Source organism: Coenobita brevimanus, chromosome 70 (genome assembly GCF_032717465.1).
Source record: "Coenobita brevimanus isolate Jiangsu-jjx chromosome 70, ASM3271746v2, whole genome shotgun sequence".
Classification (NCBI taxonomy): Eukaryota; Metazoa; Arthropoda; class Malacostraca; order Decapoda; family Coenobitidae; genus Coenobita; species Coenobita brevimanus.
Window position 1 is genome coordinate 42,767,637 of NC_137023.1, and position 23,791 is coordinate 42,791,427.

At 40.9% G+C, this 23,791-nt stretch overlaps 2 protein-coding genes across 2 annotated transcripts in view; both read left to right on the plus strand.

Moving 5' to 3' along the window:
• GatB (glutamyl-tRNA(Gln) amidotransferase subunit B, mitochondrial) overlaps positions 1–1,744 on the plus strand; it is a 28,680-nt gene extending 26,936 nt beyond the window's left edge. The window contains exon 13 of the mRNA XM_080277588.1: positions 635–1,744. Within this exon, the coding sequence (XP_080133714.1) occupies positions 635–775 (141 nt within the window). The 3' untranslated portion in view covers positions 776–1,744. The remainder of the gene's footprint in view (positions 1–634) is intronic.
• Positions 1,745–9,494: 7,750 nt separating this feature from the next.
• Positions 9,495–22,029, plus strand: mRpL17 (mitochondrial ribosomal protein L17). Its single transcript, XM_080277622.1, has 4 exons — positions 9,495–9,801; positions 15,679–15,780; positions 16,761–16,869; positions 21,831–22,029. The coding sequence occupies exons 1-4, from the start codon at positions 9,604–9,606 to the stop codon at positions 21,950–21,952; spliced, it is 531 nt and encodes a 176-aa protein (XP_080133748.1). The 5' UTR covers positions 9,495–9,603; the 3' UTR covers positions 21,953–22,029.
• The last annotated feature ends 1,762 nt before the right edge of the window (positions 22,030–23,791 follow it).

Below are 23,791 nucleotides of genomic sequence, written 5' to 3' on the forward strand. Positions count from 1 at the left end.
CACCATCCTCTCACTCGGTGTAGTGCCGCCCACGGTTGACTGCCCTTTCCTCTCTTCCGTCCTTCTTTCAATCCGTCCACTTCTGTTTTTCTTTCCTTCATTCTTTCTTCCTTCTTATGCATACAGATGACTCAACACTCCCTCTTCTGTCCTTCTTTCCTTCACTCTTTCCACTTCCTTTTGTCTATGGATACCTCTATACTGAGTGGCAAGCCAAATGATTTCCTGTACACCAGGAAACCATTTACTACGCTGGGTGGTAACCTTATAACCAAATTATGGCACCTGGTGGTCTGGTGGGTAATTAATGCGCTCCAATCGGATTGAGCCTTTGCAGGTTTCCATATCCAAGGAGTTTGGTTGGGGTTTATTGCTCACGTATTGCCACTCAGGGATGAGTGAGACAGGTCACTCTCATCTTAAATGTCAGGATCAACTTGCCTAGCCCCGGGCTTCTACACTCCTCATGGGGCAACACAGGATTAGATGATGATAATGATGATGAAGTAAAGATGATGATGATTATGAAGGGGGTAATGATGGTGGTGGTGATGGTGATTATGATGATGATGGTGATGATGGTAGACATAGTGATTTATGATTATACTGTGTTTATGTGCTGATTGTTTTGCAGGTGAATCAGTACCAGAGACAGCAGAGCAAGAAGAAGAAGAAAACTGTTCAAGCCCTCAATGAGATGGTCAGACAGGCTTCAGGAAACAAAGCAAATATGAGCATAGTACATAATATTATACTGAAAAAACTTGAGACTTAGCCATTTTTTCTGTTAGATCTGTGTAAAATTAATTCTAATGATAGCACTTCATTGTGGTTGTATCTTTTTATGTTGAAGGGCAAGTTGTAAATAATGTAAATACAATAGGAGGAAAGTCAGTGAAGTCATTATTAGTTCATTGATTAAACTAAAATGAAACATTAATCTTGAAATAGGTAACATCTCCATCACTGTGAGAAGTGTGTCATAAGCCAACTTAAGTACTGAATTGTAGTTTAGCAGTTTAGAAAATAAAATAATAGTCATCAGTTTGAAGGATAATGGAGGTTGTTTGTAACACCATTACAACCAGAGGTCTCTCACCAGCTGAATAAAAATGTCAGCAGGTAGCCCGACTACAGTGAAAAGCATCATTGTAGTAAAGGATCAGAGAGACTAGGGAGTGTGTAGTTCAGATTTTTACTCTGAGGATATTCACTAGGAAATGTTTTACAGAGAATAAGAAGCCACATTTTACATTCTTGGATTTGGAGATTCATGGCATGATGGCTTTGGAGGGTTTACAAAGACTGCTTGGCATACTTAGTTTTGGGGTAGTAAATGTTTTTATTGGCATAGATCAGTCTCATAGCCTTAAATGTTCTGGACTGTGGTAGTCTAGTCTTGGGACTTATATAGTACCTCAGAGGAGGTCATATGAGATTAACTTACACCATTTAGCAGTGTTTATGTGAAGGTGGGGAAGAGGCATGTTTATATCTGTTATTATTTACCTCTTCAGCTCAGTAACATATTTTATACTATTTTTAGTGTTACCACCCAATGATTCTCCTTAGCATTGGAGAGACTTTTCAAGTAGATGTAGTTATAGTTATTATTAACCCCGTCACTTACTGATTGTATTAGTCTGGTAACTAATCACGAAAAGAGAATCTTACCAGACTAACACAACCGTTTATATGCGAAATAATACCAGTTAGTCTGGAGCTTCTGAAAATCATATTTATTTTTCCCTCCCAGAATTATTCTCATTGTATGGAAATACACATTTTAACACAAAGGAGCATTATGCAAAGCAATAAAGAAACAAGAACACTCCATAAAGGAATGTGAATGGTGCGAGCTATGATGCAGTCGTGTGGAGTCATGGCAGATGGCTTACTGCAAGCCCCAGTCCCTCCCTTCCTCCTCCACCCCTCCCTCCCATCTCTTTATCTCTTGCTTGGTTCCCTCTTGCACACTTGTATTTCAGCCTCCCTCTCCATGAGTTTGAATCCTTCAGACTCAAAATACTGTATGTTACATCGGTAACCATTGGTAACACCACTGGATTATGATCATCAGCTTTAATCTTTTGGATGGCTGGACTAATTTTTTGTTACTTTTTGAAATAGATAGTGATGAGTGCTTGGTGGGCAGCCTTTACTTTCTTGTTGTACAGATCCCTAAAAACACTGGTGATTTTTTCTAGATGATGCAGCAAACCTTTGTGTCCCAATCCATTTTTTCACTTCCTAAATCTCTCCTCCACCTTCCTTTTATTTCCTGCATTCAGCACCATGTCATCAGCATAGATTGTCTCTCATGAGAGGCATCCATTTCTGAAGTAATGTTTGTGACATTGTTTGTCATAGTGCTTAAAGCTGTCTCACATGACTTCAAAAGTGATCTCCCATATGAGTTGTATGTTGATGAATTGGTGTTGATTGCAGTGAATGAAAGGGAGACAGAGGAAAGAAGTGGAAAGACAGATTGGGGCATAAAGGTTTGAGAGTAAATGCAGATAAAACAGACTGATGATACCTAGGGTTGATGGCGGTGCTCTCAAAGCAGAAGGAATGTGGCCATGTGCAGTTTGTCACAAGGGTGCAGGAAGGAATTCCATTTTGTGCAGTGTTTGTGATAAGCAGGTACATAAGAGATGTAGTGGTATTAAGGTGGGCTATGAAATAATGCTGATTTCATGTGTGCAGTATGTCAGGGAGAGCATGTAGCCACTGAGAAGCATGAAAGGACTGATCTTGCTGGGGAGTCTCCTGAATATAGAAAGGAGTTTTGTCTTTTGGGGAACATGTTATTTACCGGAGGTGGAGCTAGAGCTACCTGTGTGGCTAGGGTAAGGAGTGGTTGGAGGAAATTCAAGGAGATGTTACCTCTTCCAACACTGAGAGGGCTCTCCCTCCATGCTAAGGGATCCTTGCCTGCAGCGTGTGTTAGAGGTGTAATGCTGTATGGGAGTGAAACCTGGGTAGTAAAGCAAGAGGATATTTGCAAGCTCAAACATACAGAAATGACACTGATCAGATGGATGTGTAGTATGTCCTTGAATGCAAGGCTTGGGGGGGCTAGGTTTGTGATTAAATAGAATTGAGAAGAAGGATGAGACTTGAATATATTGGTACTATGATGTGGAGGGGGTAGGCTGAGATGGTTTGGTCATGTTGAGAGGATGGAAAATGTCTGAAGATGAGAGGTGTGAATGTTGAGGATAGGGTATTGTGAGAGCCAGACTTTAAAAGATGTAGGATGAGATCACAGATTGTGCCCTCAGTGAGAAGGAACCAAATAAGGAGGCTGCCATAGATAAAGCAGTGTTTAGAGCAACCTTAGGTGACCAATGCTGACGCATGCAAACATTTTGGAACTTTTATAAATTATACACACAATACGATATTGTAATAACCGAAATGAAGCTTAACAAATTAATCACACTGACCTGGCTGAGATTCGATCTCAGGCCCTTGCACTCCATACGCGTGCATGCTACCACTGAGCCAAACAGAGGATCCCCACTTTGCCTCTTGGCAATGCAGGCTTTTACAGACCCCATTACATCACTCTTTTCTCCCCTTGGTGATTAATATGGTGAGTTTTGAACACACATGGTAGCTTAGCATTGTAGGCCACCACTGGGGACACTGCGGACCACACAGAACAGCTCATCCCCGGGATGTAAGGACTAAGACGCTGTCAGATAACCAACATCATTGCCCTCCAAGCCTTGCCTCACATCCCACACCGCTACCAGCCAATGTAATAGCTGAAATGAAACTTCAGTAATTAATCACTGGTTTGGCCAGGATTTGATCTCAGGCCCTTGTGCTCTACATGCGCGCACAGTACCACTGAGTCAAACAGAAGAGCCCTGCTTTGCCTTTAGGCAATGCGGGCTTTTATAGACCCCATTACTGTACAATGCAGTATTAATTCTGTGTTTTCTGCATTGTGCTCCAGTGTGTCAATTTTCTCATGAAGGGTGGCACAAATAGCCAAAATATCAGAGAATCAAGATGTGTACCTGTTGAGAACTCATGAGAGATTAAACAATTTTGCAAAATTGTGGACCAGTACTTTTTGCATCCTATTACTAGACCTGATATCGCTAATGTAACTCATGCTAAACGAGATTGAACAGTCGTCCGAAGATAGCAAGAATAAGAAAATTGTATGTCCTCAGATTCAAGAGGTTAATGCTTTCCTGGCTAGTGATCTACCTCTTGTCTGACAGGCTGCCCTCAAGTTGTCATTACACTCTGCAGTATGTTACTGTCTTAGTCTGTTTGGTGATGATAATATCAGATTTTCTGTATGTATTTGCAGTAAGTGGAGGCAGACTTTAATATAGATTCTTTTTTTCTTTTTTTTAATGCAAAGACGAAGGAACCAAAGGCAAGGAACCCACGAACCATTCCTTCCAAGAAAGAAATAAAGACAATACAGCAGAGAGCCAATTTCAAGATCCGTTCATTTCAAGATGCCTGGACACACTGCATTTGAAAGACTGGAGATCATTGGAAGTAGGAAATACAGACAGAGGGAGACAGTCCCAGAGTTGACCTGTTGCATAAAGGAAGGACTGGGAGTAATGGTTAACTCTTGCATTAGAGAGTTGGACAGAAAAGGGATGAGAGTTTGTTGACATACAGGTGCTGTGCGCCTGTCGTAGAGGTGGAGGGAGGCAAGCATATAGTTCAGAGGAGCAGTGACGATTGAAGTAGCGATAGAAAAGCGATAAAGATGCAACAGTGCAGCGAAGAGACAGAGATTGAAGGGAATGGATAAGAGGAGGAGAGTTCATGTGACGAATAGTCTTTAACTCCACCTTGTTGAGAAGAGCTGTATGTTTAACTGTTATCTCACTATTTGTCTATTTATCTTTGTGTATACAGGTATCTCTATCTATTTACCTTTGTATACAGGTATCTTTCTGTCTCCTATTAATATATCCATCTACCTGTCTCTCTGTCAGTCTATCTATCTTTCTGTCCATCTATCTGTGTGTCTGTTTTATTATTCCATCAGGATCATTGGGATAGTGTTTGGAAACTCCCTGTACTGTTGTTTGCAGATGATACTGTGTTGTTGAGTGAAGACAAAAGGGAGCTGCAAGGCTTGGTGGATGAGTTTGAGAGAGTGTGTAAGAAACGGAATCTAAAGGTGAATGTAGGGAAGAGTAAAGTGATGGTCTTTGAGAGAGGTGAAGTTAGTGAATGTACAGCGAGGTTGGATGGTGAGGAATTGGAAAATGTGAGTACGTTTAAGTACTTGGGTAGTGTGATGAGTAAGGATGGAGGTTTGGAGGGTGAAGTGCTTGAAAGGGTACAGCAGGGAAGAAAAGTTGCTGGTTCTTTGAAAGCAGTGATAAGAAACAGGGAAGTGAGCGTGGAAGTGAAAAAGTTACTACATGACAGTATTGTGATACCAACTCTAACGTACGGAAGTGAAGCTTGGACACTGTTGGAAGGACACAAGTCAAGAGTGAGAGCAGTGGAAATGAGTTATTTAAGAGGAGCCTGTGGAGTCACGTGGAGAGACAGGCTGACGAATGAGGATATAAAGGAGCGTTGTGGTGTGGATGTGGATGTGATAGGAAGCGTTATGAGGAACACACTGAGGTGGTTTGGCCATGTGGAGAGGATGGAGGGTGAAAGACTGACGAAGAGAGTGTATGTGAGTGAGGTGGAGGGGGGAAGAGGGAGGGGGAGGCCAAGGATGAGATGGAGGGATGGGGTGGAGAGGTATATGAGAGAAGGGGGTGTGAGTTGGGAGCAGGGCAGTGAAATGGCGGGGGACAGGGCGACTTGGAGGCGATTTGTTTGTGGCCACCCCAAACGGGATTGAGGCGTCTGGCAATAGATAGATAGATAGATAGATCATTGGGACCTGGAGCTAGACTGCTTAGTTATGGCATACTGTACAAGGTGAGTGGTCAGATGCTGAACCCTGAGTGGCATTATGTTGAGTAATATATCCTAAATGCTCTTCAGAAGTAAACTCATATGGACAGTATTCAGTTAGATTACCTTACCAGGCATCACTGGATGAACAAGACTGGGGCTGTTGTTTATGCAGTGTTATCAGTTTAACAAATACCATACTGTATAATCATGTTACCCTGGCCCTTGTTTTCATCTTTTTGTTGCTAATTTTAAGTAGCTCAATGACAGAAAAACAATGTTATGGCTGTGCATCTGTTCTGTGGCCTTTCCTTATGACTGACACCATATTCTACTGTTATTCTGTTGCTACAACTTGGCATTTAGAATACAGATATGGCAATTTAGGCCAGTGAAGGAAGTGTCAGATGAAGTGTCAGCTAATGATAAGTTATAAAGAGCAAAATGAGTACAGCAATATATTTTTAAGAAACTCGTGCTGCTTTTTTTCCTGAAAAAGATGTAATCAGATTTTTAAATACTTTTTAATATAAGATGTAGAGTGACTTTACACTCCGTCCTTCACTCTTTCCTCTTCCTTTTGCCAATGGTTTACACTGAGTGACAAGCCAAATGGCTTCCTGTACACCAGGAAACCAGTTACTACGCTGGGTGGTAACCATATGTAACCAAATTATGGCGCCTGGTGGTTTAGTGGGTAATTAAGGTGCTCCAGTCAGCTTCAGCCTGTGTAGGTTTATCTCTAAGGGGTGGTTGGGGTTTATTGCTCATGTAATGCCACTCAGGGATGAGTGAAGCTGGTCACTGCCCTCTTAAATGTCAGGATCAACTAACCTAGCCCTGGGCTCCTGTGCACCTCATGGGGCAACATAGGATTGGATGATGGATGGATAAAATGTGGAGTGAGTAGCTGATATTTCTTTCAGGGAATGTTAACCATTCTTTTTTTATTATGTTACATTGCACCCAAAGTTTTTTTTTTTTTTTTTTTTTTTTTTTTTTTTTTTTGAGGTGTGATGATTAAGTGTAGAGGAGAGAGCGGAATGAAGTGCTTGTTGGAGATATGTAAAAAGGCATGGATGAGTGAAACTGTGCCAGCAGAGTGGAAAAAGGCTGTGATTGTACTGTACAAAAATATAGGTGAGTGAAGTGAGTGCAAGAATTATCATGGCTTAAGTTTACTGAGTGTGGTAGGGAAGGTATATGGAAGAATTAGTGAAAGTAAGAGAAATATTAGAGGTCCTAGTGAGTGATGAACAGGGTAGTTTTAGGAGTGGCAGAGGATGTGTGGATCAAATATTTGCAGTAAGACAGATAATGGAGAAAGCTTGTGAGAAGGACTATAAAGCATTCATGGAACTGGAAAAAGCATATGACAAAGTAGACAGAGAAGGATAGTGGAAGGTTTTGCGCATGTGCAGTGTAGATGGTAAGCTACTAGGTGCCATCAAAAGTTTTTATGGTGGCAGTGAAGCATGTGTAAGGGAAAATTGGCATCTAAGTGAATGGTTCACAGTCAATGTGGGTGTGCAACAAGGTTGTGTGATGTCCACATGATTGTTCAATATATAAATGGATAAGATGATGAGAGAAGTAAAAACATGAGTAATGGAGAGAGGGATGGCACTGGTAATGATTGGTGGTGGATGGAATATCTCAAAGTTGTTGTATGCTGATGATGCAGTACTACTTGCAAATACTGGACAAGAACTTGGTAGACTAGTGTAGAGTTTTGCTGTTGTCTGTGAGCATTGTGCCTTGAGAGTAAATGTAGAAAAGAGGAAAGTGATGTTTATTGAGAGAGAAGGTGACTCTCAGTGTGATGTTACAGTGAATGGAGAGAGACTAGAATTGGTGAGAGTGTACCAGTACCTGTGTACAGTGATAGGAGAGAGAGGAAAATGTGCAAAAGTGGAAAGTAGAGTGACACAAGGAAGGAACGTAGCTGGTGCTATGAAGGCCTTGATAAGAAACAGAGGCGTGAGTGTTGCAGCGGCACGAGGCTTACATGAAGGAGTGTTAGTGCCTACTTTAACATATGGATGTGAGACTATGGTGTGGCATGAAAATGGAAAGTCAGGAGTGAGAGCAGTGGAGATGGAACTGCTGAGGAATGTACGTGGACTACAGAGAGTGGATAGGATACAAAATAATGTGATTCGAGAAAGATGCGGAGTGAGAAGTTTGTGGACACTAGAATCGAAGAGAGTGTACTGAGATGGTATGGTCATGTGGAGAGAATGGATAACAATAGAGTGGTGAAAAAGATATACCTGAGCGAATTTGTAGGAGGAAGGAGGAGAGGTAGGCCAAGGAGAAGGTGGAGGGATATAGTGGATGTGTGTGTGAGGAAGAGGTATGGAAGTTGGTGAGGCTAGAGGACTGACAAGAGATCAAGCTGGCTGGATAATGTTGTGAAAATAGGTGCATGGTCAGGGATTTGGCACCCCTTTGTAACATGACAGCATCTGGACTGACCATTGGATACGTTCATGTGAAGCTACAGAATGTGGTGAATGTTTCTGGCATATCATATAGAGCCAGGATTCTGAAGGCTTAAATGATGAGTAAATGGAAGTTAGGCCCATTGGACTGGGCAAACTTGGGCTGTCTGGATGTTGCTACTCCTCACCCTGCCCTGGGGTGGGGAAGGAATCCAGGTGATGATGATGATGATGTGTTTTCAGCACAGTAACCTTCCACAAAGTGGGAGGCGCTGAAATCACACCTCTAAGCCCCACTCATTATCCTGCCTTACCAATGCAGGGTTGCACCAGTGTCCATGATGTTAATCTCTCCACTCCTCCCATTGTATGAGCAGTCAGTGAAAGGTGCACCATCACTTCCTTAAGCTCTGCTAACATGGTAACTCAACAAGTTTAGAGAGAGAGAGAGAGCAACTTAAAAGAGTTCAAGAGAGGAATGGGAAGTGAGTTTGAATATGTTGCTGAAAGAGTTAATGTAAGTAGGAATGCTGTGTTGACTACATACATGAAAGAGAAAAAGAAGGGCTGTAGGAATAGCAAAAATGGTGTTGAAATAATGAGAATAAAGAGAAACCAAGAAAGGAATTATTCTTTGACCTGGATGGCCTTGAAAATGGCAATTTAGGGCAGAGATAGGCTGTATGGATAATGGGAGTGTATGGGCAAGTCGGGAAATGAAATGGTGGGGGCAACATGAGGGATGTGTGCATGGAGGTGACCTCACCAAAGCATCACGGCCATTATTTTAATGGTGGAATTATTATAAGCAACCGAGAGGAGGTATAGAGGAAGATGTAGGGCTGTCTGCATGAAAAGGAATGAGTAGAATAAAAGGAGAGATAGAATAGGGAGGAGAGATTGTTAACATTAGAGAACGGAGTAAAACGGAGAGTGAAAGGCAGAGTTCTTGGTAAGATGTGGAAAATTAGAAAGTAAGGTGATTAGGGAACTTAAGGAAAATACAAAAAAAAAAAAAAAAAAACGCCGCTAAGGCCTAGGCTTGCTTGTAGGAACCGGGCTAAGTTTAGTAATTCTATAGAGAAGAAGAAGACTGCTTGAAGAGACTATGGACCCCGGTCAGCGTGTAGTAAAGCATTTAAGTTCCGTCTCTTCACCGAAGTACAGAACATTTATACCTTTTTTGCAGCCCTGTTCTAGAGGGTGAGGGAAGGCAGCGCCGTGAAAGGAGTCGCAGAAGTAGAAGATGAATCAAGCAGAAATTCGCAAGTTAATACCAGCATTACGTGTGTCAATAGCGGCAAAGACCCGGCGATTCTCAAACCCAAAAGGACCAGAAGGCAGGTTGATTAAGATGAGAAGCACAGTAACCAAGCTGATTAAAGAAGAGAGAATTGAACTTCGCTACCACAGAGCGGATGAAGCAAGAGGTTATGCAGAAAGAGTAAGTTGGGTAAATGTAACCGTAGGAATAAAAGTGACCGGTAGGTTAGAGCGGTAACAGTAATTACGTGGACTATGTTCTTTTCAATATTTTTTCTTTGGAAATCAAATATTAATCGCATGTGATGTATCTAGTACTAAAATTGTTTTCCTTAAGAGCATGGGCCTATAAGAAAACAGCTTGAATTGCTGTGTAACTCACTTTGTGGTAAATTTTTGGTAATTCACGTCACTCGATCCAAGAAAACTAATACAACCACATTGTAGACCATGTTGTTTTAAATCCATTCCACTATAAATTTGTTTTTGAGAATATATATTTAATGTGAAAATCCTATATTTAATTATTTTGGATCTCCGCTGGCGTCTGCCAGTAGCAGGTCATATTTAACGTTCTTAATGCGCATTTTTTACATCTGAAAGTTGACTCAAGTGCAAGTGAGGGTAGGATTGATCATGTTAGGTTTGATTAAGTCATGAAGTGTCTCATTGCTTTGACACGGAATACGTTGATGCCTCTAGTCGGAGCGATGGTTGGTAAACAACATAGCTAGTCGGTGAGATTGTCGGTAAACATTGCTGCAGGCAACCTGGTTGCTTCCTTAACTATGCAAAAGTAGGTATATTTTGCCTTGGGTAGACCTAATTTCCAAAACAAGTGATTTCCAACAAAAATAGAGCTCAGTGCGTTTGTACCGGTATGTGTACATTAAAGTTTCCATGTAGAAAACCTAATGATCCGGCCTAACTGTATCCCAACCTAGCTTATCATAACTGAGGGACTTTGACCCCCCAGACGCCTCTTGATTTTCACCACCGAGAAGCTTCTTGCATGGTGAAACTTTGTTCATATGACACTGGTACAGCTTTTCCCATAACAGAATCATATACAGTAGTATATTTTCATTGTAATTATGTAATATTTATGGATTCTCTCTCTCTCTCTCTCTCTCTCTCTTCTGTATTATATTGTATATTGAACATATTTGGAGTTGTTGCTGATTTATTTTAATTTCATGGTATCCAAAGTCACCCCAAACACATAAGTTAAAGCCATGAATATAACAGTCACTCTCTATCCATCTAGATTCATTTTAGTAATGGGGATGACTTAAGGCATGTGTATCATTGCTTCCCAGAAAATTTTTTGTTTCTCGAATTCTTTTGGTACTGCTCTCGTGTTACAGTGTTTGTGCCACTGCACGAAAGCGTCCCATTCCACCACCGGTAGCTTTTTTGGCATCTGATCTTAGTTTTCAGCCTAAAACTACAACTTAAAAACTTGACATTACAAGACACCAAACATCATGAACTGCATCTTTAATGAAGTATGAAGGTTTTTCACTCAAGAGAATTATTTCTTGAAAGGTTGAGAGAGCTCTCTGTTTTTAATAGGAAATAACAAAGGAACATGTTAATGGAAAGATGTTTTTGTATGCTTTCCCTGTAAGAAGCTGTTTGATTGAAGAATATCAAATACTTTATCGTTGATGACATAGGACAGAGCATGTATTGCATGGGTGTTATGAAAGTTGGCTACAAGAGGCAAGAGTAGGATTTTAGTCACCAGTAGTGATGTATTATGAGCAACAGTGTAGTTCTTATTCCTGTCAGCTAAAGGTATTCCATAGTATTGTACCTCTTCCTTGTTTGTGTAATATTGGTATGGTAGGTTGTGGTTACTTATATTTCATTTATGTAAACTGGTTGTATATTGTAAGGGAATAAATAGCTTATAGAAGAATATTGAGATTTAGGATGCACAACAAATTCTTGCGGAAGACATGTTAGGGAGCCCACTAAACTGATGTGAATATGGTAGGTGGGGGCACCCATCATCCACTTAGTGTAGCAGTACTCTATTTTTATGGTAGCTCTACATTGAGTGGCAAGCCAAATGATTTCCTTTAAACCAGGAAATCATTGACAGTTCCGGGTGGTAACCTTGTAACTAAACAACACATGTTCCCTACGTGACAGCAAGTGGGTTGGCAGAGAGTTAGTGCCCCCCCCCCTTCTGGAAAACAACTAACTAAAAATACGAACAAGAAGCTTCAGACCAGGACTGACCAACAGGTGACGACTAAGGACCGAGCAAAGGACATGGTACAGATTGTGACATGGAATGTAAGGGTTGCAAATGATGAGGTGAGAGAGAGATTGTTCAGGTGCTTGAAGGTGCAAAAGTGGATGTATGTGGAGTAACTGAAGCTAAATGGATAGGTGAAAGTGTGAGAGAATGGGAGTATGGATGGGGTATATGTATTGGAGTGGGTGAAAATGAGAAGGCAAAAGAAGGAGTGTGTATTGTTGTGTGCAAGAGATGGAAAGAGAATATAAGAGAGTATGGATCAGTTGGTTCAAGGATTGTGTGGGTAAGACTGAAAGTTGAACTACAAATGTGAGCGATTGTGTGTGTGTGTGCGTATGCGCCAATGCAAGAACGTGTAAGCAGAGTGAAAGAAGAGTTGTGGACGTGTGGAAGCGTTCATGGAAAAGTTTTAAAGGAATGAGAGAGTGTTTTTGATTCAAGATATGAATGGAAAAGTAAGGAATATGAAGGTGGATGGAGTAGTTTGTGAATGGGGTGTGCCTGCAGAAGTGGATGAGAATGGCAGTGCTCTAGTGGACATTTGTGCAGGGAGGGAGTTGGTGATAGCCAATATCCTCTTTCAGACACAAAATGATCCACAGATATACGTCGTGAGTGATGAGAAGGGTGGATGGTGAACTGAATGAAAATAAGGCAATGTTTGATTGTGTGTGTGTGTGTGGATGATAGAATGAGAAGGAGTGTAATGGATGCAAGAGCATATAGAGTGGACTTTCTGACCACCACTTGGGGTGGTGAAAGTCAGGGTTCAAGTGAAATGGAGGAAAAGAAGAAAGGAAGGACAGGAGGAAGTAGTTCATACAAGGAGGGTAGCAAGGTTACAGGAGAATGGAAAAAAAAAAGGCAAAATATAAGAGAGAAGTGGAGGAGCAATTGGGTAAATATGATTTGGAGCAGATGGGGGACATGGAAGGTGTGTGCAAGTTATTCACAGAAGAAGTCTGTGCTGCATGTGAGGTGGTGTGTGGGGTGAAGAGAAGATGAAAGGGTGTGCAAGGAACAGCATGGTGGAATGAAGAGGTGAGACAGGCTGTGGCACAAAAGAAGAGAGCAAATGGTGAGTGGATGAGAAACAGGGGTGTGGAGGAAGTTGAGAGACAGAGGAGAGACATATATAGAGGCAGAGAGAGATGAAAAGATTAGTAAGAGTATGAAGAGAGTGGATGAGGAATTTGAGTATAAAATTGAGGGAATGTAAAGAAAATGTTCTGGAAAGAGGTAAAGAGAGTTAGATAGGGTGTTGAAGAAGTTAGTCAGGGAGTGAAAGATAAAAATGGTAGATTACTAGTGGAGAAGGGAGAAAAACTGAGCTGATGGAAAGAAAATTTTAAGGCAAACATAGAGAATGAAAATAATGTATCAGTGGCTGGGGCATGGCTGGGAGAAGAAAAGATGTGAGAAGAGAGGAAGAAATCAGTTGGATGGAAGATGTGGAAGCAATGAAGAAAGTCAAAATGGGGAAAGCCCCAGGAACTGATGGAGTGTGCGGTGAAATGCTGAAGCACAGGGGAGAGATAGTAGTAGAATGGATGTGGAAGACGTGCAGATTGGCTTGGGAGGAAGGGAAGGTCCCGTAGGATTGGAAGTCAGGTATAAAATTTCCCCTGCGTCAAGGAAAAGGGGAAAAAGAAGTGTGTGGTAATCATAGGGGCATTTGTCTTCCTAGTGTAATAGGAATAATTTATGGTAGGATACATATTGACAAAGTTAGGGAAATAACAGAGGAATTAGTTGAAGAAGAACAGGGAGGTTTTAGGAAGGGAAGAGGTTGTGTAGATCAGATATTCATTTTTTGGTCATTAGTGGAAAGGTTTCTAGAGAAGGGAAAGGAGTTGTATGCATTGTTCATGGATTTGGAGAAAGCATATGACAGGGTGGATAGACAAGGATCGTGGAAAGTATTGAGAATATATGGAGTAAATGGGAAGTTGCTGAATACTGTGAAGTGTATACAGTATATGAAGGTGCTAAGGCTGCAGTGTGTGTGGACAGTGAACTGAGTGAATTTTTCTATTTGAAGGATGGGTTGAAACAGGGATGTGTCATGTCTCCATGGTTGTGCAGTCTGTATTTGGATGGGGTTATAAAAGAGAAACAAGGGAGGGCAGTGGATGTTGGAGCATCTCTATTAGAGAGAGGGCAGTGTGTGAAAACTCCCTGCACTGTTGTTTGCAGATGATACTGTGTTGTTAAGTGAAGACGAAGGTGAGCTACAAGGCTTGGTGAATGAGTCTGGGAGAGTGTGTAAGAAATGTTATCTAAAGGTGAATGTAGGGAAGAGTAATGTTATGGTCTTCAAGAGAAATGAAGTCACTGAATGTACAGTGAGGTTTTGGTCTTCAATAGAAATGAAGTCACTGAATGTACAGTGAGGTTTTGGTCTACAAGAGAAATGAAGTCACTGAATGTACAGTGAGGTTTTGGTCTTCAAGAGAAATGAAGTCACTGAATGTACAGTGAGGTTGGATGAAGTGGAAATGGAAAATGTGAGTGCATTTAAGTACTTGGGTGGTGTGATGAGTAAGGATGGAAGTTTAGTGGGTGAAGTGCTTGAAAGGGTACAACAAGGAAGAAAGGTTGCTGGTTCTTTGAAAGCAGTGATAAGAAGCAGGGAAATGAGCATGGAAGTGAAAAAGTTACTGCATGACAGTATTGTGATACCAACTCTAACGTATGGAAATGAAGCTTGGGCAATGTTGGAGGGAAACAAGTCAAGAGTGAGAGCAGTGGAAATTAGTTACCCAGTAACTGAGAGGAGCATGTGGAGTCACATGGAGAGACAACCGACAGATGAGGAAGTGAAGGAACGTTGTGGTGTGGATGTGGATATGGATGTGATAGGAAGTGTTAGGAGAAACACACTGAGGTGGTTTGGCCATGTGGAGAGGATGGAGGGTGAGAGACTGACAAGGGGAGTGTATGTGAGTAAGATGAAGAGGGGGAGAGAGAGAGGAAGGCCAAAGATGAGATGGAGGGATGGAGTGGAGAGGTATATGAGAGGGGAATATGAGCTGGGAGCAGGGCAGTGAAATGGCAGAGGACAGGGCGACATGGAGGTGATTTGTCTGTGGCCACCTCTTACATGATTAAGGCATTTGACAATAGATAGATAGATAGAATATGAGTGTCAATTGAGAGGGCAGTTAGCAAGGTGTGCATAGAGTTTCACTCTTCCATGACAGTTCAGCTCTATAATTTGAGTTTCCTCTAATGCAAAGTTTTACTCTCTTTATGTTGCTGGAGAGGGGCACCTTTTTGCATTGTGACTTTCACATAACTGGGCGGCTCCATTGTCTAGTGAAGCAAAAGCCCTTCAGCTGCACCCCCTTATCCCGTGTAAGAGGGATGGTGGACTGTTGGTCGGGGTAACTTCAGCTTACAGTCAGCTTGGTTCACATTCAGAGGAACTTGGGGTTACTATTGCTACTGCTACTTTTTTTATCTTGTGTTTTTTAGGATTGTTTTTCACATTTCTGTTTCATTTTTAACATGATGCATGGTTGTCTGGTGAGCCAAGTGCCTTAGTCAGGCTGGTAGTCATGTACTATTATATATTAAAATCCCCTAGAAGTCGCTGCAGGGTTTCGATCATATGTAGGCTAGCCATCTACCCTTAAATATTCTGGACTACTTCACCTTGGCCCAAACACCTCGATTGGGTAATATGGGATTGGCTGCTGCCATTTTTACCTGTTGTTGATACTGTACTTTCACATCAACATTAAATTGACAGAAGGCACCATAATTGACATTCTTTGTCAACAGCTAATTGCAGAAGCTATCAGATACGGGGACTGCCACCGACCTACCATGGAGTTGGCCAACTACTGGCTGACAGAAAAACAAGTTGTCCACAAACTCTTCAAGGTAGGTCATTTAACCCCAAAAGTACTACTGTATACAGTAATCCCTCAGTTATCCAACGTAATAGAGCCAAAGGCATGTCTGGATATTGGATCTGTCTAGATAATGGACCTCTCCCCTGCCCTGCCTTTGCACATGCCCTAACTTTGAATGCCACTGTAAAAGGCCACCACAGTACCGGTACATTGTACAACACTTATTCCTGGTGTTTACACTACTCTGTCTGGACAAGCAGACCTATATAACCACAGCCAAGCAAATACCATGGTCAAGCAGACCCTTCAGCCACAAACAAGCAGTCACCACTTCAGGGCCATATCCTGCAGTGATGTGAAAAAAACGTAAAAAATAGCCCTGCCATGCAAAAATATTCGCTCAGCCATAATTTCCACCCAGACACAAGCATTTTGTTTGGATAAAATGGAAAAATGTATGAATAATGATATTGAACAGCCAGATCACAATGCCTGGATGATAGATTGTTCGGATAGTGGATGTCCGGATAATCGAGGGATTACTGTACTACTATTCTGTTGTAGCTTATAATGCCTTCACTTAGGTAGCATACTGTTGAGAAGTTATTTAAGTAACTGTCAAGCAATTTCATTTACCACAGGAATAACCCTATGAGTGTAATGCTGAAATGGTGTTGAAGATAGAGAAAGTGAATAGATGGAAAGAGCATTGTAATGAACTGCTGAATGCAGTACTGTATAGAGAACTATAACAGTGGCAGTTTAAGCAGCTGGGGAATGGCTTGGAGGGCAGAGAGACAGTGATTGAAGTGCTCTGGGAGATGTGCAGACTGGCCTGGGAAGAAGATTAAGTGTCAGAGGACTGATAGTTAGGTATAATACAGTAGTTCCCTTGAACACACAAAAAAATGTTTACATTTTCAAAGGAATGACAGCACCAAAGATTAGTGAAAACTTCCATTGCACAGTTTGGCTATGAAGGAAACAGCTCTTTTTTTTTTCTTGCAGGTTTTAGTTCCCCGGTTCAAGGACACAGAGGTATCATACACTCGCCTCCACAAAGCTCCAAATATCCACCCAGGTGAAATGTACGAAAATGCTGTGCTGGAACTCAGAGGTATGTTTATGTTATTTAGTCTTATCTTTATAGACTTTCTCTTCCACATCTCTCCAAACCATACCAAATTTAGCCTTAAGAAAATACAGTAGTCTATCTATCTATCTATTGCCAGACGCCTCAATCCCATTTGGGGTGGCCACAAACAAATTGCCTCCAAGTCGCCCTGTCCCCTGCCATTTCACTGCCCTGCTCCCAACTCACACCCCCCTCTCTCATATACCTCTCCACCCCATCCCTCCATCTGATCCTCGGCCTCCCCCTCCCTCTTCCCCCCTCCACCTCACTCACATACACTCTCTTCATCAGTCTTTCACCCTCCATCCTCTCCACATGGCCAAACCACCTCAGTGTGTTCCTCAAGAAAATAGTGATGTTCATTCATTCATTCATTGCCAGATGCCATGTATCCCAAACGGGGTGGCCAAGGGCTCAGAGTTAATTGTTTTACAGGGAGGGGCACTAATCCTCCACCAACCCCACTTGACACATAGGGAGAACGTTATGCCAACAACATCTGGTGTTCCCAGGCGGTCTAGTGATGTCTTTTAAATAATATTCCTGGTACTTTCAGTTTTATTTAACTTTTGAAATCCTTCTCACTGAAAGGGCTAGTGAATGCTATATCTACCCACCTTCAGTTTGAAAAGTCTTTCCTTGAAACATAAAATCACAAATAAAAATGATGTCATCAGATTAAAGGGGTTAAGTACTGTTCTTTACTAAAATAACATCTTTTGTTATGTTTTTTGTTGCTATCAGATTATTTTATTTACATTAGAAGAGCCTCATGGTTAGAAGTTATGGAAGGCTATATCTAACCCCTCCAGTTAAAAAATCTGTCCTGAGGTGAATGAAATCATGTAGAGATAGCAAGAATAGAATATAAAATACAGTATGTAATTTGACTAATGGTGTTAATTGTTTTAAGTCCACAAGAGATCCATTTGTTTTAAACAGGCTTCCTAACACCTTCAGTCATTTACTAAAGAATTTACAGCCGTTCAATTTCGAAGAACCATTACGTAAAGAAGTTGATATAGGACTAATTCTAACCCAGTCTGTTAAAAGTGAAAGGTGAATGAAATTGTGTGGTGGTAGGAAGAGTAAAATACAAATGGGATACTGTAATTGAAACCACTAACTTAAAAGGTATATTTGCAGATGACAGTGCCCGAGTCCCTTCCTGACTTAAAGACATGTACACAAGGTAGTTAAGGAGTTCACATATTAGAAGAATTTGAACATTCAGTGATAAGTGCTTCAGTATCAATCTTGCTAAAATGCCACCTATTTACTTGGTGAAGTGATGGTCTTCAGATTGACTGTAGCTAAGAGGTGATGTGGTTATAAATGTGGATGCTTATAAGGTAGAGTCAGGATTCAGGGGGTTTGAATGGTGAATGAATGAGAGTGTGGTCTATTTAAGTGGGTAGACTTATGATATCTTCCTCTGTAAGTTTTTCTTGCTCTTTGAACAATACTTTACTTTATCCTTAGGTGGGAAAAAAGGTTGGGATGATGATGATGGTGATGGTGATTATGTTACCAGTTGACAGTTTTATTCAGATTAAGGGAGAGTTCATATTGGGAAGTGATTGCACACAAATTCCAGAAGTTCTCTTTTACTTGTTTCATTTATATTTTGTGATTGTTACCTTTTTTCAATTTTATTTACCTTAGAGATGACATCTTACAGTGATGGATTACAGTAAATATTTTAAACAAATGCAAGAACTTAGTTCTTACAATAAACAAATTATTCAGCTTTCCTTGAGTTGGCAGATTAGAGAACCAAAAATATTACTGGGCACTCTTTAGCCCAAAAACCAAATTTGGCAGAATATTAGTAACATCTTTGTATGAAATAACAGCCACCCCACTTGCACTTTAATCCATTCTTAATCTTGAGGGGATCATCCCTACAAATAAATAAGCAGACAAACTGATGGAATGCTGCATCCCCTGGCCACAAAACGACGATCTCACTTCACAGGAAAATCACAGTGAAACAAATTAAGGTGATATACAAGCAGCACCTTTCTTTGTAGTTGATTTCAGAGTTTTTATAGGAAGCATTAAATTCAGTAACATAATGATGCTTGGGACGAATAATTTAACAAGTTCATCGTCATAGGAACCATGCTTCCAAGGCCGTGCACTCGGGGAGGGGAGTTTGGGGGTTTAACCCCTCCATTTGGAAAGAATGAAAAATTTGAGTGAAAATAATAATAAAAACGCAACTCATAAATTAATTAAATCCTGCTAAGAATGTTGCGAGATAGAAAAATAATAGAAATAGAGTTACAAAGTTCTACAAAATATAAAAAAGAGTGAACTAAGAAGTTTAATGAAGGTCCTAGAATGTTTTATTACTGACGAGAATTAATGAAAGACTATTGAAAAAAAATGGAAGTTTGTAGAACATATTGGAAATTTCTAGAATGTTGCATAAGGGTTTATAAATGGTACTTCTGTGCAGAGTGAGTTAGTTTACGGTCAGAAATCAGCGAGTGAAGAAGCATTTTCTTTTGTTTTTCCTGTTGTTTTTAACGAAAGATGTCAAATAAACGACCAACCAAATTCTTTGTTTCTCTTCCAGAGTTCTGTAGAGTTCAGTATGTAAACTATCTTGAGTTTTTACCTTTTCAGTACTGTAGTCAGTTACAGTACCTAAGTTTACCGTATTGTGTTACTTAGTGTAGTGGGTAATTAAGGTTCTCCAGTTGGATTGAGCCTGTGCTAATTTACGTCCAAGGGGTGGTAGGAGTTTATTGCTTACATAATGCCACCCAGGGATGAGTGAGGCTGGTCACTTTCATCTTTATGTCAGGACCAACTTGCCTAGCCCTGGGCTTCTACGCTTCTCATGGGGCAACATAAGTTTAGATGATGAATGAATGAATGATATAAAGTGAATTAACTGTTATGAATTTTTTTTTTTTTTTTTTTTTCCCTCCAAAACCTCCCCCCCCCCTCCATTCAAAAATCCTGCACATGGCCCTGCATGTTTCCCATTTGTAAATGGTTTGGGTAAGATCCTACCATAGGTACAGGAAAGCAGATTTAAAGCTAGAAAACCTTTGAACAGTTCTCTGTGAAATGAGACATATTTCTAGTACATCATTCATGCCTTTAGTGTTCTCAGCTCTGTCCCTCTGGCATTTGTCCTATCATACTGTCTTATTCATTTTTTTTTTTTTTTTTTTTTTTTTTTTTATGGTCTCACAACACTTGATGGATAGAGAAGGTGATTCTGTTAATTTGCCAAGTTAAAAAAGAAGTATGTCACGGAGTTTTTATAATACCACGGTAATTTTGAAATAAATGCTTAAATATTATTTAATTGATAATAATATTCAATAATATTGAAGAGCAGAGACAATGATTGTCTTGCTACATCAAGCAACGATTACTTTACGCTGACTTGCTACGATTCTCTAAGAACGAGAATTTATAAACTTTCTCAACAGTACACAGCAGAGACTAATTACTCACAATTGCTGAATTACTGTACTGTTAGCCTCTGGAGAAAGTTACTTCACCCCTGACAATAAATAACTAATACTAATAATAATAATCAGGTCCTTGCTGATGCTTAACTCATATGGCACAACGGATTTTAAGTTAATACAACAAGACTGGTCTAAGTACCAGTTATGAATAGTCAAACGTCTGTGCAAGCTAGGAGCTATGTGGGAAATAAGCTTAATTTGGAGAAATGAAACAAGAATTTACTTTACATTAAGCTCAAGAAAAAGAACTGTTAAATTTATTGAATACAAGAATAAATTTAACGTTACATTTCAAATCAAATCAATGAGACCGCACTCACTCACTCACACAAAAGCTAAATACTTACGCCTAGGAAAAAACACCTTAACCAAACTCTTAAGACTACTAAATACAAAAAGGAAATACTGATCGATGAATGCTGTGTATCACCCAGGGGGTGGGAGGACTGGATTAACTGTCTCAGTGGAGCTTGGGTGCTAGCTGACCTCTCACACTTCTGGAGCACAGGACCTTCCTCCGTCACAACAAACACGCGACTGACTAAGTCGTGGGAACAAAAGGGAGCAGTAGGCCGCATTTTCTAACGGTCAGAGGCAAGCAGGGCGAACAATAAAGAACAATAGTATTGCTCAGTACAGCACTTAGTGAAGTGCATTAAATCGGTCACTTTTGAAAACAGTGACGAATGTTTTGGAAAGTATACCCCGAAATGGAGGGAGAAACGGTTAGCTGAGCGATACACAGTGAGTTTTCCACTAATAGTTCGTGGCTTCTCACAAAAGAGAAATGTCGCGAATTGATTTGTGACAAAGTACAACCCTTGGCTTGTGCATCTTCACACAGTTCTTCCATCCATTTCCATTTTTGTATGTTCTTTGCTTTCATTGCGATCCACACATTCAGTACTCCCTCAGACATTCATCTGCCATATCAAATTGCATTCTTCCTGGCCATCCATGGACAAACAAAATACCAGTAGACATGATGTATGTTATTATCTGTCTAGACCATCATATCTATTCCTATTGTAAAGATTTTTATAATTTACCCATGAGTTGAATTACTGGGTATAGATTGATAACCAGTAAGGATTTCCAGTACTGTAGTGGTTAAAACACTGCAGTGAGAGTCAGTCTTTACGAGTCAGAATTTGAGATATTTTGGATTTATTGCTCATGTAATGCTGCCGATAGGCTAATGATTGGTCACCCTTGCCTAAAATGTGAGCTGTGTACCCATAGCCCTCAGCCCTGAGCTGTGTTGCTCTGCTTGGGGCAGTTAAAGATTGGATTTTGAATGGATGTATGGATAGATTCTTTATTTTTATTTTTTGTATGTACAGTAATGTTTTACTGTTATAAAAAAAAAAAAAAAGCTCGAGTGAATCTACAGTTTGGATACCTGTAATTGAAGAGATTGCTAATGTCTTCAATATTCCTTTTCAGGCAACCCTTTTCCTCCCTTGGAAAGTAGGACGACTACACGAAACTGGATCCACAATATTCTCTTGGAAGAGGCTTTCCGAGAGCATGTTGAACTAGAAAGTAAAAATGAGCAAAAGCAGTAATTCAGGTTGTTGTGCAGAGTCGTACTAAGTTAGTTTTATGTGTAAAGTAAAATACTGTAATTATAATGACAAATAAAATGTACATGAAAGTAATTCATATACAATGTGTGTGTGTGTGTGTGTGTGTGTGTATATATATATATATACAGTATACAGTGGAGCCTTCATGGTACAGTGGTAAAGTGTGCGTTTTCATACACTGAAGAACGAGGGTTCGCACCCCGCCAGGGTAATAAACTTTGGGAGCGTTCTTCAGGCCACTTACTGCTTGGCGGACACAAGGGGTGCTTTGGATGAACCAGTGTCACGTACTGTGAAGTATGCTTGCACCCAGTCGGCTTGCATGGGCCAATTACACTTGGTTCAGAGACTACACACATCCAAAGCCATTACAGCACAACAGTTACATTTACAAGCACTTCTCGCCCTACATGCAATCTCTACCAGACAGCCTAAGCCACTTGGTAGAGATACATTGGCTGTATCATCCCCACTTTGGTTGGGATAGGCCAGTCCTGCAGTGGACAATCAAACGGCTGATGAGATGAGATACACACAGTACCCTCGCGTCCAGGACAGTAATGTTGTCGCCTGAGGGTCCCGTCTTGTACGAGAAACTTCTTGAAACAACACAAGACCTTATGGAAAAAATTAATAGTCACAAAATCTTCAAAAAGTGCCCTTAAAAACATCAACCTAGACCTATTTTGGCACCAAAAAAAATATTTCCTCGCCTGAAAGTATGTGTTTCTGAGCTAAATCTCCAGCTTATAGCTCAGTTATCTCTAGTTTAGTAGCCTGAGGTGGATGGTGGCACTTCAAGGGGTTAGCAGACGATTTCCTAGGCATGGTTACGTAAGGAGAGGCAAAACCTAGGAGCAAATGTTTAGTGCAACAAGTGATAAGCATGTCCACGATGGTCTGGTGAGGGAGACAAAAGCAAACCCTGCCAGCTCATCACGTGACCAGATGCCAATATTTTATTGAACAACATTGCAACCACGTCACTCTCTCAGGCACGGGAACTGAGTGAGACCATCATAGCTGTATTCTCCCCGGATTTGGGCCGTTATAAAATGTTGGTTCTGTATTGGACGTATGGAACCGTATTACAGAAATGTGTTGGATTATTATTTATGGTCTCCGTCTTGGACGCGAGGGTACTGTATATATATACAGTGGTTCCTCGTTTTTCGCTGCTTGGATGTTCTGCCAAAACCGCGTGAAATGTGAAACGTCTAAGTGTGAAGTTAAGAATCAATGGAAAAAATAGAGGAGCGTTCCAGTGGGACATGTACCTACCCTGTCAGAAAGTACTATAGCTCCAAACAGGCCCTACCCTCCCGTGACACCGCCAACCCCACACCAGGAGCTAAGGGATCTGCACACACACACACACACACACACACACACATACACAGAGAGAGAGGGGTAAAGATGATCTGCACACACACATACACATACACAGAGAGAGAGAGGTAAAGATGATCTGCACACACACACACACACACACACACACACATGAAAGAGAGAGAGTGGTAAAGATGATCTGCACACACACACACACACACACACACACACACACACACACACACACACACACACACACACATGAGAAAGAGAGAGAGAGAGAGAGATAAAGGGAATCTGCACACACACACACACACACACACACACACACACACACACACACACATGAGAGAGAGAGAGAGAAAGGGAATCTGCACACACACACACACACACACACACACACACACACACATGAGAGAGAGAGAGAGAGAGAAAGGGAATCTGCACACACACACACACACACACACACACACACACACGAGAGAGAGA

Excerpts from the sequence above, each read along its gene's own strand:
- mRpL17 (XM_080277622.1), top strand. The coding sequence starts at position 9,604 with ATGAATCAAGCAGAAATTCGCAAGTTAATACCAGCATTACGTGTGTCA. Across the intron at positions 9,802-15,678 it reads CAAGAGGTTATGCAGAAAGA|CTAATTGCAGAAGCTATCAG; the intron begins GTAAGTTGGGTA and ends CTTTGTCAACAG. Across the intron at positions 16,870-21,830 it reads TGCTGTGCTGGAACTCAGAG|GCAACCCTTTTCCTCCCTTG; the intron begins GTATGTTTATGT and ends ATTCCTTTTCAG.